Source organism: Enhydra lutris, unplaced genomic scaffold (genome assembly GCF_002288905.1).
Source record: "Enhydra lutris kenyoni isolate GAN:26980312 unplaced genomic scaffold, ASM228890v2 scaffoldscaffold9, whole genome shotgun sequence".
NCBI lineage: Eukaryota > Metazoa > Chordata > Mammalia > Carnivora > Mustelidae > Enhydra > Enhydra lutris.
In genome coordinates this window covers 3,969,557-3,983,363 of record NW_019154093.1, presented here as the reverse complement: position 1 = coordinate 3,983,363, position 13,807 = coordinate 3,969,557, and the positions used below count along the sequence as shown (strand labels likewise).

Genomic DNA, 13,807 nt, shown 5'->3' with positions numbered 1-13,807 from the left:
ACAGCAGGCAGACCCTCAGAATCCTAAACATAAAATCAGTGTATGATCCCGTAATTCCACTTCTGGGTATTTACCTAAAAGAACTGAAAGCAGGGGCTCAGATACTTATACATCACTGTTCAATGTAGCCTTATTCATAATACCCAAAAGGTGAAAACAACCCCAAATATCTTTCAACAAGACAAACGGATAAAATGTGATATATGCATATAATGGACTACTATTCAGCCATAAAAAGGAATGAAGGCATGCCACATGCTACGAATGAATGAACCTTGAAGACATTAGGCTAAGTGTAATTTGCTGACACAGAAGGACAACTATATATAGTTCCACTTATATGAGGGACCTAGAGTAATCAACTCCTAAGATAAACAAGTGTTGTCATGGCTACCAGGACTGAGGCCCAGGGAAGAGGAAATGGGGAGTTATTATTTAATATGCACAGAGAAGTGAGGGGCACAGAGAAGGGAGTGAGGGGATGATAAAACATTGTGGGAATGGGTAGTGATGACAAATAACGTGAGTGGACTGAATGCCACTGAGGTGTACACTGAGTGGTAAAAGCAGTACATGTTATGAAAAGTCACACATATATGCACACATAGACACACACACACACACAGTGACCTAGGAAAGGAATGTGGGTGTGAGTGAGATCACTCACCTGTTAGAAATCTGTCGAGAATCCCACAGAATTATGCCAACTACTCAAGACCAAAAGAATACTCTGATCTCTAGCATTTCAACAAAAGAAACCTTTTTACTGTGACCTCACTGGAGGTGTTACTAACATGAGGAAGTGTCTGTAGGATTCTGAGGGCACAGGAAGTAGGGGTAAGATTCCCACAGCTTTGTGTCTCAAGGACACCATGACTCAAAAACTTAAGAATTATCCTACAGTGTCCCAGTTAATTAGTCTCTTCCATTTAGTTTTCCTTCAAAAGCACCCAATGGACAATGATTTGTTTCCAACTTATAAAAGAAATTAAGGCAATCAAGTTGATCATACAGAAAGTGGCAAAGCTGGAATTTTTCACCCAAGCCCATGCTCCTGGACCATGCTGTCCCCCCAACAGGACCCAAACCCTTGGTTAGGGCTTTTGTCCCTAAACAGCTCCTTCCTTACCTGGGTTTGGATGTCATCCCCGGTGACGATGTTACCCACTGCTCTCAGGGCAGGAGAGGCCACTTTGTAGTCATTGTGCCTACAGAGGAGGGAGACCTGATCAGCAGAGGGCCAGCGGCACTGTCACGGCTCCAGACCTCTGCACAGAGTGGCAGACTGCTTACTGCAGCTCTTGAGTTGGAGCATGGAGAACTTTAGGGAATCTATTTCTACCCACTCACATTAGAAGCTCTACCAATCTTCGGCAGACTCCAGAGTCTATGACTGCCTGGATCTTTTCATTGGGGCCATCAGACAGATAAGAAAGGGCCCAGCAAGCATCTGCCAGCAAGTCTGAGTCACTGCTGAAGAGTAGGCGAGACAGCACAGGCAAACAAGGAGAGACCTGTTGGAAGCAGAGTGAGAGGCACTTGTGAGGGGACAGGGCTACATCAGCTCTACCACTACCCCTAACATCGCTGTCTCCTCCTCTACAAGGAGATCCAAGCCCTAGAGATTTCTGCTACCTTAAACCATCAGGACTACCTTTCTCACTTTGCTATCCAAGACCCAAAAGCTCACCTACTTCATTGACAATTGCCTCTTTCAGTTTCCCATGGACTGAGACCCTAAGGGCTCCCCCAAAGACTTGAAAACTCCTATATCAGAATGGCTGCACATGAAGGGAAGTGCTTTCACTCAGGCACTGGTAAGAAGTGCTCTCACCTTTGCAAACTCTGGGGGTGGGTTCTTTCCCCGGCAGAGGTTTGACAGGGCCCAGACAGCATTCCGGGTCATTGTCAATCGTGTGGACTTGGTGAGGAGTCTGAAGGAAACAGTAAAGCATAGACAGATCCTGAGCAATGATGCTGTTGGCACCGGGCTGTCACCTAAGAACCCCAGGAGCAAACCCCATTAGACCCCTAAGATTCTAAGCCGCACATGTCTTTCTACCCACAGACCTAAGTTCACTGAGCTTGCTTGGGCCAGGAGGCCAACCTACATCTTCACAGAGGATTAGGGCCAGCTGTGGCTTGTTAAGATCATAGCTAGTAAGGACATACAAAGGGCTGGAATTTGAGTAAGCCTGCAAGCCTTTTAAGATAGGACATACTGTGCTCCTAACTCTGGCCACAAGATCTAAACAAGGAGTATTGTTCTCTTTGGAAATGAAAGCGGAAGATCTAGTCTGAGGTAAGCAATGATTTTCTGTTGAGGGGCCCAAGAAAGAGCTGTAGTGGTAGTCTATGAAATTGTGGTCTCCGAAGTACAACCCATCCATCTATTTTAATTTAGATGAAGCTCTGTTTGAAGGGTATGGGAAGGAGGGACTGGTGAAGGATCCCTATAATCCTTCATGGGGTCTTTAATCTGTGGTTTACAACATAGCTCTCCAATGTACTTATGCATAAAATAGCAAATCAATGCATTCCACAGAGAAGTTTGGATTTTTCCAGATGGGCTAGTCTTGCCTCTCTCTCCTGGCTCAACAATGAGGCAGGTATGACCAACATGAGAATCTATAGTGCCATGAAGTAAGCAAACAGAAGAGCCTCCTTGGCACAGACACAATCTTCTTACTCTCAAAATATATCTCCATCTTTTACTTTGGCAATCAACATAGTTTTAGTATTTTTTTTTTTTAACTTTTAGTAGTTTTGCACTGACTCAACACCTTAAGGTAAGCTGCCCCTGAAAGATCTGCCACGTGGCTGCCTTACAGATGCCCCAGGTACAGATGATCATAATTACTCACGTTAACAAAGGATTAAGGATGGAACAATTCAAGACGTAATCTCGGCAAACGGAGCTGTCTCCAGCTATGTTTCCCAGTGCCCAGACTGCCTGAAAAGGGGATAATGGAACCGTGACTCACAGACTCTAGTGGCTTCTGTCAATATTTTATAATAGAGTGAGTACCCACCAGTAACTTGGGACAAAAACCGTATCAAGATACCCTCCTTGCTAACCTCCTTACTGAGCATTCGCTCTATGAGGGCCTCTCCTCTCAGAGTTCCTAATTTAGTGGGGGAAGATAGGCTGACATCTGTACTGCTGCCAAAGAAGCCAAACCAAGACCACTCTATGCTCACTCCTTAGAAAAAAAGGAAGTGACTGGAGAGTTGCATTCTTGCAGCCACGGGATCTACCCTGTATGTAGTAAGGGAGGAAAAAAACCTAGGCACCACTTTCCACTTTCTATACAATCAGTAAAAATGCAGTGGAAGAAATGCAAGTTGCGTCTTAATCTCTATGATCTGTAGGTATTGAAAAATGCATACTGTGCTGTCTTTTTTCCAACACCACATCTGATGCCAAGTGTGTGGAGTTTTCTCTACACCAGCAATCAATTATCCAACACCATTTGTGTGTCCAACAGCGCAATTCAATTCTGACACTAACTCTCAGAGTTAGCACAGATTCTACAGGTTAAGGGTTCAGGTCCACAAGACTGCCCCCACTTTAGACACCAGCTGCAACTCCCAGGTGCCATCATACTTCTAACCAACTGGCATACATTCGAAAGTTCACATAATCCCCTCCTCAGGTTCAATAATTCACTAGAATGATTCACAGAACTCAGGGAAAACACTTTGCTTACATTTTACTAGCTTGTTGTGATGGATACAACTCAGGAAGAGTTAAATGAAAGAGATGCATAAGGCAAGGTATGGGGTAAGCAGTCAGGCTGGTACGGAACTTCCATGCCCTCTCTAGGGCATGGCATCAATGAGCTCACCAACCCAGTTCTCTGGGGAGGTTGCGGTGGAGGGATGGGAGGAGCTGGGGGCTCTGATGACCACCTTCCTCAACTTAAGGCTACCTAGGGGCCCCTTCCAATCATCTCAATAGGTGTGTTCCATTATATATAACAAAAGACACTCTTATCACAAAGATCCAATATGTATTTTATGAAAACACAAATGCCATCAAGAACCAGGCCAAACGTGTGTATTACCTGTTCCTGTACATCCTCAAAGTCCGAGTTAAGCAGCTCTATGAAAATGGGGACTGCCCCTGCTTCGATGACAATTTTGGTCTGCTGAGAAGTTCCAGAGGCAATGTTCGTTAGAGCCCAGGCAGCTTCAAACTGAAAGTGAGATTAAACCATGACTGAGAGGTCATTCCAGACAGAGCAGCCATGCCTACCAGCTGGCTGAGAGCAGTAAGCCTCTTGCCCCTGACTAAAAAACTAAAACATAAGCCTTTTCCTCTTCCCCTTTATTTTTATCTTTAAGTAGGTTCCAGGCCCAGCACAGAGCCCAGTGTGGGGCTTGAACTCATGACCCTGAGATCACAACCTGAGCTGAAGCCCAAGAGTCAGAAGCTTAATCAACTGCACCACCCAAATGCCCCTCTGGTATCTTTCCTTTGAGACTGTTTTAGGGAAGAAACTTAGGCTCTCTTACTTGAGACCAAGACCTCTGAGGCATTTCTTAAATACTTTTCTGTATTACTTGTCTATTTCCTGAGAGATGTGACTAGAGAAACACAATTTCTTAGGAAGAGAGCTTTTATCTGGTACTCTTTTACACCAGGCCTCACCTGTAATGTGCAATTCTCATTCCTCTTCAGAAACTCCACGAAACGATCCACCACTCCTGGAGTGTTGATAACTTCATCTATTGGAGGACTAGGCTCTGGAAGAGGGAGAAAGGAAGGAAAAGTCAGGAGAGGTTTAGGCTAATGTATTCACTGGGGTGAATCCACCATCCTTCCTAGGTAGTCCCGACTGTCCTAATCGACATTTACAAACTCCTTGTCGGTGAGGCGGTTTTCACAATAATTGGTCATGTTTGATATGTGTGATACAGTTGGCGTGCTAAAGAGAAAACCAACCCTAAATGAAGTATACTCACCTTTGGCTTCTGGAAACTTAATTCCTGAAGTTAGGAATTAAGGAAGAGAAGAAAGCCCAAGAGATGGGGAACCCTAATCTAACAATTTCTCTTAAAAAAGAGCACTTTTTTTCCCCCTTGGGAGGACTGCTTGATATACTCAGACAAGAAGTATTTCTCCTATCATACATCAAATTTTTATTGGGTACAAACTATGTGACAAACACAGTTCTAGGTGCTGAAGATACAACAACAAATGAAGTCAAAAGTCTCTGCCCTCACAGAGCTTGTATCTAATGAGGAGAGACATTCTATTATGTTAGTAAGTGTAACAAGAAATAAAGAAGAAGTAGGGCAGGGTAAGAAGAGTAAAAACGCTGAGAGTGGAGGGGACTTGCAATTTTAGACAGGGCATCAGGGCAGGCTTACTGAGAGCCTAGAATATACTCATAGAAGTGGGGAGTTGTCACACAGTTATCAGCGGCCAGAGGGTATCAGGCAGAGGGAACAGCCAGTGCATAGATAAGAACGTGCCTGCCTTGTCCAAGGAATACCAAAGCAGTATGGCTAGAGTAGAATGAGTGAAGGGGAGTAGCAGATGAAGTCAGTGAGAGGAAACAAGAGGTTACATCATATAGGGCCTCCCTGGGGAGGACCAGGCTTTGTACCTTTGGAGAGAAGTTTCCGGAATTTCTGTGTGGTTGCTAACTGCAGGTCAGAATCATCAGAAAAGAGCATCTCCACCATTTCTCGTGTGATCACACTCTCCTAGAACATAAGACAGACTGAAGACTTTGCAAACCAACACCAGAGCTAGATAGGAGTAGACACTTCTGTTTGGCATCCTGCTTTCTAAAGACTTGAAGGAAGGAGGATGGCATAACAGCAGGCTCAGAGGAAGGTATTTGTTGTTTAATCTATGGCTGCTTTAAGTTGGGACATTTGGACAATTCCTAACCTCTGAGCCAAATGATGGCTTCCCTTAAATGTTTCCTCAGGTGTCTCCACTACAGATGCAACCCTATTGATTCCTTATGCTGACCAGTTACAAAACTGGACCATGGAAGAAAGAACTTCGCATGGTTGTTGGCAAAGCCATTAGATGACGAGAACTGCCCAATTTCTGTTCTGCAGACACCGGTACTTCCCAGGCCTGCCTGAAGCACACGCAAGGGCCTTACCCCAGTGGTAGAGCTCACATAGGAGTCCATGAGGAGACTGTCGAACATGGCGGCTTCTTCATTAATCAGCTCCACATTTCTCCGTTTAAAAAGCTGAAAGAAAAGAGATAGTGGTAAAACTATTCACTGTAATAAAACAAAGAATGTTCATGTGAAATTACAGCAGTTAGTTAAGGAAATGCTAGCATAGTTGAGATAATGCCAAGCTTAATATACTGACATGGAAAGATATTCAACGGCTTTACTATGTTATACCTAATTATTCGCATTTAAGAGAACACTTTTCTTCTCCCTTTTTTTTAAACTAAGCTCTATGCCCAATGTGGGGCTTGAATTCATGACCCTGAGATTGAGAGTCACATGTTCTACTAAGGCAGATAGGTGCTCCTAAGAGAATATTTAAAGATAAAGTTGATGGGTGTAAAAGTCTGTGAAGGAAAGGAATAATAGTAAAGCAAGAGGGTGGGCAAAAGCAGGTTAGCTGTCTGCATCTAGACCTGGGCAAGGCACCAGTCAGGTGGTGGCTCATGGCAGAACACTGACTACAGAACACAGAGGACCAGTCCTAGGGAGACTTACAAAGAATGGACTGAAGACATAGAAGAAAGGCAGCCAGAACGGCTGATGAACTCTTTAAGGAGCCAGGCCTAATAATGGCTATCAGCGTGAGGAAGAGAGAAGGCAACAAGGGACGAGAACTAGAATGTTATACTGAAGACATAAATGATGTCTAAACTGTTCTTTTTTTAATGGAGAGAGAGCATGCGTGCATGCCGAGTTGGGGAGGGAAGGCATAGGGAGAGAGAGAATTTTAAGCAGGCTTCATGCCCATGCAGAACCTGATTTTGGTGGTGGTGGGGGGTCCATCTCACAGCCCTAAAATCATGACCTGAGCTGAAATCAAGAGTCAGATGTTTAACCTGCCGTCACCAGACACCCCATAAATTGTTCTAAATTATGGAGAAGGAGTAAGGGATTGGTTCTCTTTTTTCAAAGCTTCCAACATTTCTTTACAATAAAGGAAACTAGATGAGTTGCCCATAGAGCTAAGCTCTTTTCCTAAGGGGAAGATGACAATGAAAGGTGGAGACCAACCATGGGAGCTGAATTGTTTTCCTGAACAGATGTTTGAGCACTCAGGTTAACCTACTTGTTGCTCCCGCTTTTGCTTCCGGAGCTGAATGCCCTCTTCTTCTCTTCTTCGTCTCATTTCCTCAGGGTTTAGGGCATTGTTCTTATAGCTCTTCATTCGATAATTGTCTTTCCCGGGGCTCGCCATGGTCTCTACAAAAAAAAGATAACAAATACAGAAACTCTTATTAAGAGGACAGCATTTCCTTTTCACTGGGCTTCTGTCCCTTCCCAGCCTCCCAATCTCCCTTGTTGGGGGGGGTGGGGGAGGGACTGAAGCTCCTCAAGGAGGCCTGATAATTTCAGTAACTTAGCACCTGACATCTCATTTTTAAAACAGGAACATAACTTCCTACTTCATAGGGTTGTAAGAAGGATTAAATAGGTTAATACCTATGAAGTACTACTTAGAACAGTGCTAGGCTGTATGGTACGATCACCTCTACGACAAAAGGGAAAACGACTTGCCCAATAAACCCGAATTATTTAACTGAGCTACGTGAAATACATGACAGCATATCTAATTTGGTGGAATACTATGTTATCTTCAATAACTCATATGCCCACCATCTATTTTTTCAAATTAAAATTTAAACTTTATTCTGTAATATTTGATACCTACAAAAAGAAACATAATGTTAAGTTACCAAACAAAAAGTACAATGATCATCTGTAAACCTACCACCAAATCTAAGAACTAGAACATTATCAATGTGCCTCAGTCTTGTTATGGACCCTTACCCTGCCCCGGGCTCCTCCAGCCCCCCTCCAACTCCAGCCAAAAGAAAACTGCTATCCTGAATTTCATTCACTTTGAGAAAATGTCTGCCTGTGTCTAAGTCTGAATAACTGGTCATTCTTTCAAGTAAAAATAGTGTCAACTTTTTAAAGATATTCAAGTATAGTTAACATACCATGTTATGTTAGTATCAGGTGTACAACAGAGTGATTCAACAACTGTATATTACTCAGTGCTCATTGAGCTAAGCGTGCTCTTAATCCCTATCACCTCTTATACCCATTTTCCCAACCACCCGCACCACCAGTTTGTTCTCTATAGTTTATTTTTTGGTCCGTCTTTTTCTTTAAAAATGGTGTCAATTTAAAGTGTCTAATTTAGCTAGTAACTTAACTACCCACAAGTGATTCTCCTCCAGATACCTTTTCAAACACTGTGTTTGTACTATTTCATCAAAGACATTCTTAAGTGAAACTAGCGAACATTTTTTCCCAACAGTGAATGAGTGAGTCAGTGGCAAATACAGGGACTACTAGTACATTTTGGTGCCACTGTCTTGATTTGTGCTAAGGAACCAGATATTTCACCCATCATTGCTTTTGAACTACTTCTGCAATACGAACATCCAATTAGTAAAAATGGCAAATATCTTTAAACTTTTTCCAGCTATACTGAGATATAATTGATCTATAACATCGTTTAAGTTCAAAGCACACAAAGTGATGATCTATGCATCATACGGCAAGATGATTACCACACGAGGTTAGGTGACATGTCTATCACCTCAGTTACCGTGTGTGTGTGTGTGTGTGTGTGTGTGTGTGTGTGTGAAAACATTTAAGATCTATTCTCTTAGCAACTGTATATAATACAGTGCTCTTAACTACAGTCACCATGCTATACATTAGATCCCCAGAATTACATTACAACTGAAGTTTGTACTTGTTGACAACCTTCACTGATTCCCCACCCCACACTGGCAGCCACCAATCTACAGTTTCTATGAGTTTGGTCTTTTCAGATTCTACACATACGTATATTTATATTTATCTTTCTCTTTTTGTCTTATTTCACTTAGCATAATGACCTCAAGATTCATCTGTATTGTCACAAATGGCAGAATTCCTTTCTTTTTATAGCCGAATAATAACCCATTGTTTATATATACGTCATGTTTTCCTTATCCATTCATCTGTTGATGGAACACTTAGGGTGTTTTCATGTCTTGGCTCTTGTAAATATTGCTACAACTGACACAAGGGTACAGATACGTCTTTGACACAATGATTTCATTTCACGGAAGTGGTATTGATACATCATAAGGTAGTTATATTTTTAATTTTTTGAGGTAGCTCCATACTCTTTTCCATAGTAGCTATACTTATTTACATTATTACTATTAATTTTTTTTTAAAGATTTTATTTATTTATTTGACAGAGAGATCACAAGTAGACAGAGAGGCAGGCAGAGAGAGAGAGAGAGAGAGAGGGAAGCAGGCTCCCTGCCAAGCAGAAAGCCCGACGCGGGACTCGATCCCAGGACCCTGAGATCATGACCTGAGCCGAAGGCAGCGGCCTAACCCACTGAGCCACCCAGGCGCCCTATTACTATTAATTTTTTAAATTTTAAAGTAAACTCTATACCTAGTTTGGAACTTGAACTCACCACCCTGAGATCAAGAGTTGCATACTCTATTGACTAGGCAGCCAGGCACTCTTACCTACTTACATTCTTACCAGTCATGTACAAACCTTCCCTTTTCTCCAAATTCTTGCCAATACTTGTTACCCCTTGGGGTTTTTAAAGTTTTTGTTTACTTATTCAGTTAAGTAACCTCTACACCCAAGGTGGGGCTTGAACTCATTACCCCAACATCAAGAGTTGCACGTTCTTCCAACTGAGCCAGCCAGGCATACCTTACCTCTTTTTTTTTTTTTTTTTGATAATAGCCATTCTAACAGATGTGAGGTAATACCTCACTGTGATTTTGATTTGCATTTCCCTGATGGCTGGTAATGTTAAGCACTTTTTTCATGTACCTATTGGCCACTCACATGTCTGGGGAAAATGTCTATTCAGGTCCTTTGCCCATTTTTAATTGGAATATTTGGGTTCTGATGTTCAGTTGTATGAGCTCCTTATATATTTTGGATATTAACTTCTTATCAGATACATGGTTGACAAATATTTTCTCCCATTCTATAGGCTGCCTTTTCATTTTGTTGACTGTTTCTTTTGCTGTGCAGCAGCTTTTTTTTTTCCTTAAAAGATTTTATTTATTTATTTGACAGACAGAGATCACAAGTAGCCAGAGAGGCAGGCAGAGAGAGAGGAGGAAGCAGGCTCCCTGCCGAGCAGAAAGCCCCAATGCGGGGCTCAATCCCAGGACCCTGGGATCATGACCTGAGCCAAAGGCAGAGGCTTTATTTAACCCACTGAGCCACCCAGGCGCCCCAATGTACAGCTGCCTTTTAGTTCAAGCTTTCTTAGTTTGATGTAGTCCCACTTGTGTATTTTTGCCTTTGTTGCTCATGTTTTTGCTGTCATATCAAAAAAATCATTGCCAAGGCCCAGCTCTTTTTTCCAATATTTTCTTCTAGGAGTTGTATAGCTTCAGTTCTCACAAATTAAGCCTTTGATCCATTCTGAGCTGGCAAATAACATCGTAGTCTTCATTTCCCAGGCCCTCTGAAATACTCTGCAGATCCCACTTTGAGAACTCTAAGGAATGAATTGCTGGGTTGTACGCAGGTAAATGTTAAACTTGACCAACTAGCACCATGTTGCCTTCCACTGTGATACCAATTTACACTACCTTACCAATACACTACAGGCTCCCATTGATATATATGTTACCTGGAATTTTCACCTTTGCCAATCTACTGTGTATAAGGTATTTCACTGATAATGATTTGCATATCCCAAATTACCAATGAGGTTAGATTTTATGTTTATTAGCCATGTTTCCCCTTCTGTGAAATATTTGTATATTTTGAGTATTTTTCTACTGAATTATTTGCCCTTTTCTTTCTGACATTTAGTTCTTTAGATATTCTAGTTGTTGGGGCGCCTGGGTGGCTCAGTCAGTCAAGTGGCTGCTTCAGCTCAGGTCATGATGCCAGGGTCCTGGGATCAAGCCCTGCATTGGTCTCCCTGCTCAGTGGAGAGCCTTCTTCTCCTTCTCCCTCTGCTGGATGCTCTGCCTACTTGTGCTCTCTATGTCTCTGTCAAATAAATAAATAAATAAAATCTTAAAAAAAAAAAAAAAACAAAACTCTAGTTGTTAATTACTTGTGGGTTATCTGTATTACAAGTATTTTCCTGCACTTTGAAGCTTTTCAGTTTTTTCAATTTATACTTTATGGAGTTCTTTAACAAGAAGTTCTTATATATTATATAGCTAAATTTTTCTTTTATACTTAGCTTTTTTATTAGTCTTTTTGTTTTGTTTCATTTTGTTTTAAAGATTTTATTTATTTGACAAAGAGAGATCACAAGTAGGCAGAGAGGCAGGCAGAGAGAGAGAGGGAAGCTGGCTCCCTGGTGAGCAGAGAGCCCGATGTGGGGCTCAATCCCAGGACTCTGCGATCATGACCTGATCCAAAGGCAGAGGCTTATTAACCCACTGAGCCACCCAGGAGCCCCCTATGTGTCTTGTTTAATAAATCCTTTCATACTCCCCAAATCAGAAAGATAAAGCTTCTTCTTATGTCTTCTAGAGATTTTAAAGCTTGCCTTTTATATGCAAGTGTTTTATCTATCTGAAATTTAACTATGTATATGAGATAGCGATTCAATTTCATTTTTTCCATGTGGATAAATAATTGTCTTAGCATGGATTACTGAAAGTGTTCAGTAATCAAGCAAATCTCCCTCTATGACCAAGTCTGGTTACAGGACCTCTAACATTGATCAATTTCTTTCTTGCTCCAACATCGTATTTTCTTTTCTTTTCTTTCTTTCTTTTTTTTTTTTTAAAGATTTATTTGGGGGGCACTTGGGTGGATCAGTCCATTAAGTGTCTGACTCTTGGTTTTGGCTCGGGTGGTGATCTCAGGGTCATGGGACTGAGCCCCCTATTGGGGTCCGCTTGAGATTCTTTCTCTACTTTGCCCTCTGCCCCTCTCCTGCTCTCTCTCCCTCACACACACACACACACACACACATACACACTCTCTCTCTCTCTAACATAAATTTTTTAAAAACAGATTTTAGGGTGGGGTGCCTGGGTGGCTCAGTGGGTTAAAGCCTCTGCCTTTGGCTCAGGTCATGATCCCAGGGTTCTGGAATCGAGCCCTGCACTGGGCTCTCTGCTCACCAGGGAGCCAGCTTCCCTCTCTCTCTCTCTGCCTCCCTCTCTGCTTACTTGCGATCTCTCTGTCAAATAAATAAATAAAATCAATCTTAAAAAAAAAAAAAAAGACTTTAAGGTGATGGGCATTAAAGAAGGCATGTGATGTGATGAGCACTGGGTGTTATATGCAACTGATGAATTACCGAACTCTACATCTGAAACTAATGATGTACTATACGTTGGCTAATCGAATTAAAAAAAAAAAAAAAAGATTTTATTTATTTGAGAGTGAGAGAGAGCGGGACTAGCCTTATAATCATGAATATACTGAATCAACAATAAAGACTAGTCCACAAAGAAAATGCCAGGCTGGGGTGCCATGGTGGCTCAGCTGGTTAAGTGTCAGCCTTCAGCTCAGGTCATGATCCCAGGGTCCTGGGAGAGAGATCTGTGTGCCGTGGGGACCAGGATGGGGGGTGGGGTTGGTCCTTACTCAGTGGCGAGTGTGCTTCTCCCTCTGCCTGCTGCTCCCCCAGCTTGTACTCAAGTCTCTTTCTCTCTCCCTCTTCTGACAAATGAATAAATAAAATCTTAAGAAAAAGAAAAAGAAAGAAAATGCCAGGCCTAAGTGGTTTTACAGAAGAGTTCTGCCAGATTTTCAATAAATTAGTTATTTTACTCGAACACTTTCAGAAAACAGGAAAAGGGATATGTCTTTTTTTTTTAAAGGTTTATTTATTTGAGAGTGAGTGGGAGGAGGAGTCGGGGGAGGAGTAGAGTCCCTACTGGGCACCAAGCAAGACTTGGAGCTCAATCCCAAGACCTATGAGATCATGACCTGAGCAGAAACCACAAGCTGACACTTAACCAACTAAGCCACCCAGGAGCCCTGAGGAGCATTTCTTTTGCTAACACCACCAAAGAAGAGTAAGATGAGAAGGTCCTATACTTTTCTTATGTCATTTGTGAACAAGGATACAAAAAAAATTTTTTTTAGGATTTTATTTATTTAGACAGAGAAAGAGACAGCGAGAGAGAGAACACAAGCATGGGGGAGCTGGAGAGGGAGAAGCAGGCTCCCCGCTGAGCAGGGAGCCCAATATGGAGCTCAATGCTATGACCTCGATGCCAGGATGCTGGGATCATGACCTGAGCTGAAGGTAGACGCTTAACGACTGAGCCACCCAGGCGCCCCAAGGATACAAAAATTCTAAATAATATTCAAACATATCCAGCAATGTATAAAAAACTAATTCATCCTGACCACGTGGGGCTTATTACAGGACTTCATGGGTAATTTTATTTTTTAAAAAACATTTTATTTGGGGCGCCTGGGTGGCTCAGTGGGTTAAGGCCTCTGCCTTCAGCTCAGGTCATGATCCCAGGGTCCTGGGATCGAGCCCTGCTCGGGCTCTCTGCTCTGCGGGGAGCCTGCTTCCTCCCCTCTCTCTCTCTGCCTGCCTCTCTGCCTACTTGTGATCTCTCTCTGTCAAATAAATAAAATCTTTAAAAAC

The 13,807-nt window shown here is 42.4% G+C and overlaps 1 protein-coding gene across 1 annotated transcript in view; it reads right to left on the bottom strand.

Annotated features, from left to right (window-relative positions):
* Positions 1–13,807, bottom strand: part of LOC111143219 (karyopherin subunit alpha 6) — a 56,776-nt gene that overhangs the window by 8,239 nt on the left and 34,730 nt on the right. Inside the window, exons 2-10 of the mRNA XM_022496793.1 lie at positions 7,279–7,412; positions 6,129–6,221; positions 5,616–5,715; positions 4,655–4,749; positions 4,068–4,199; positions 2,865–2,953; positions 1,835–1,934; positions 1,351–1,514; positions 1,130–1,208 (exon numbers count right to left, since the gene is read on the bottom strand). Coding sequence (XP_022352501.1) covers positions 1,130–1,208; positions 1,351–1,514; positions 1,835–1,934; positions 2,865–2,953; positions 4,068–4,199; positions 4,655–4,749; positions 5,616–5,715; positions 6,129–6,221; positions 7,279–7,412 — 986 coding nt within the window. The remainder of the gene's footprint in view (positions 1–1,129; positions 1,209–1,350; positions 1,515–1,834; positions 1,935–2,864; positions 2,954–4,067; positions 4,200–4,654; positions 4,750–5,615; positions 5,716–6,128; positions 6,222–7,278; positions 7,413–13,807) is intronic.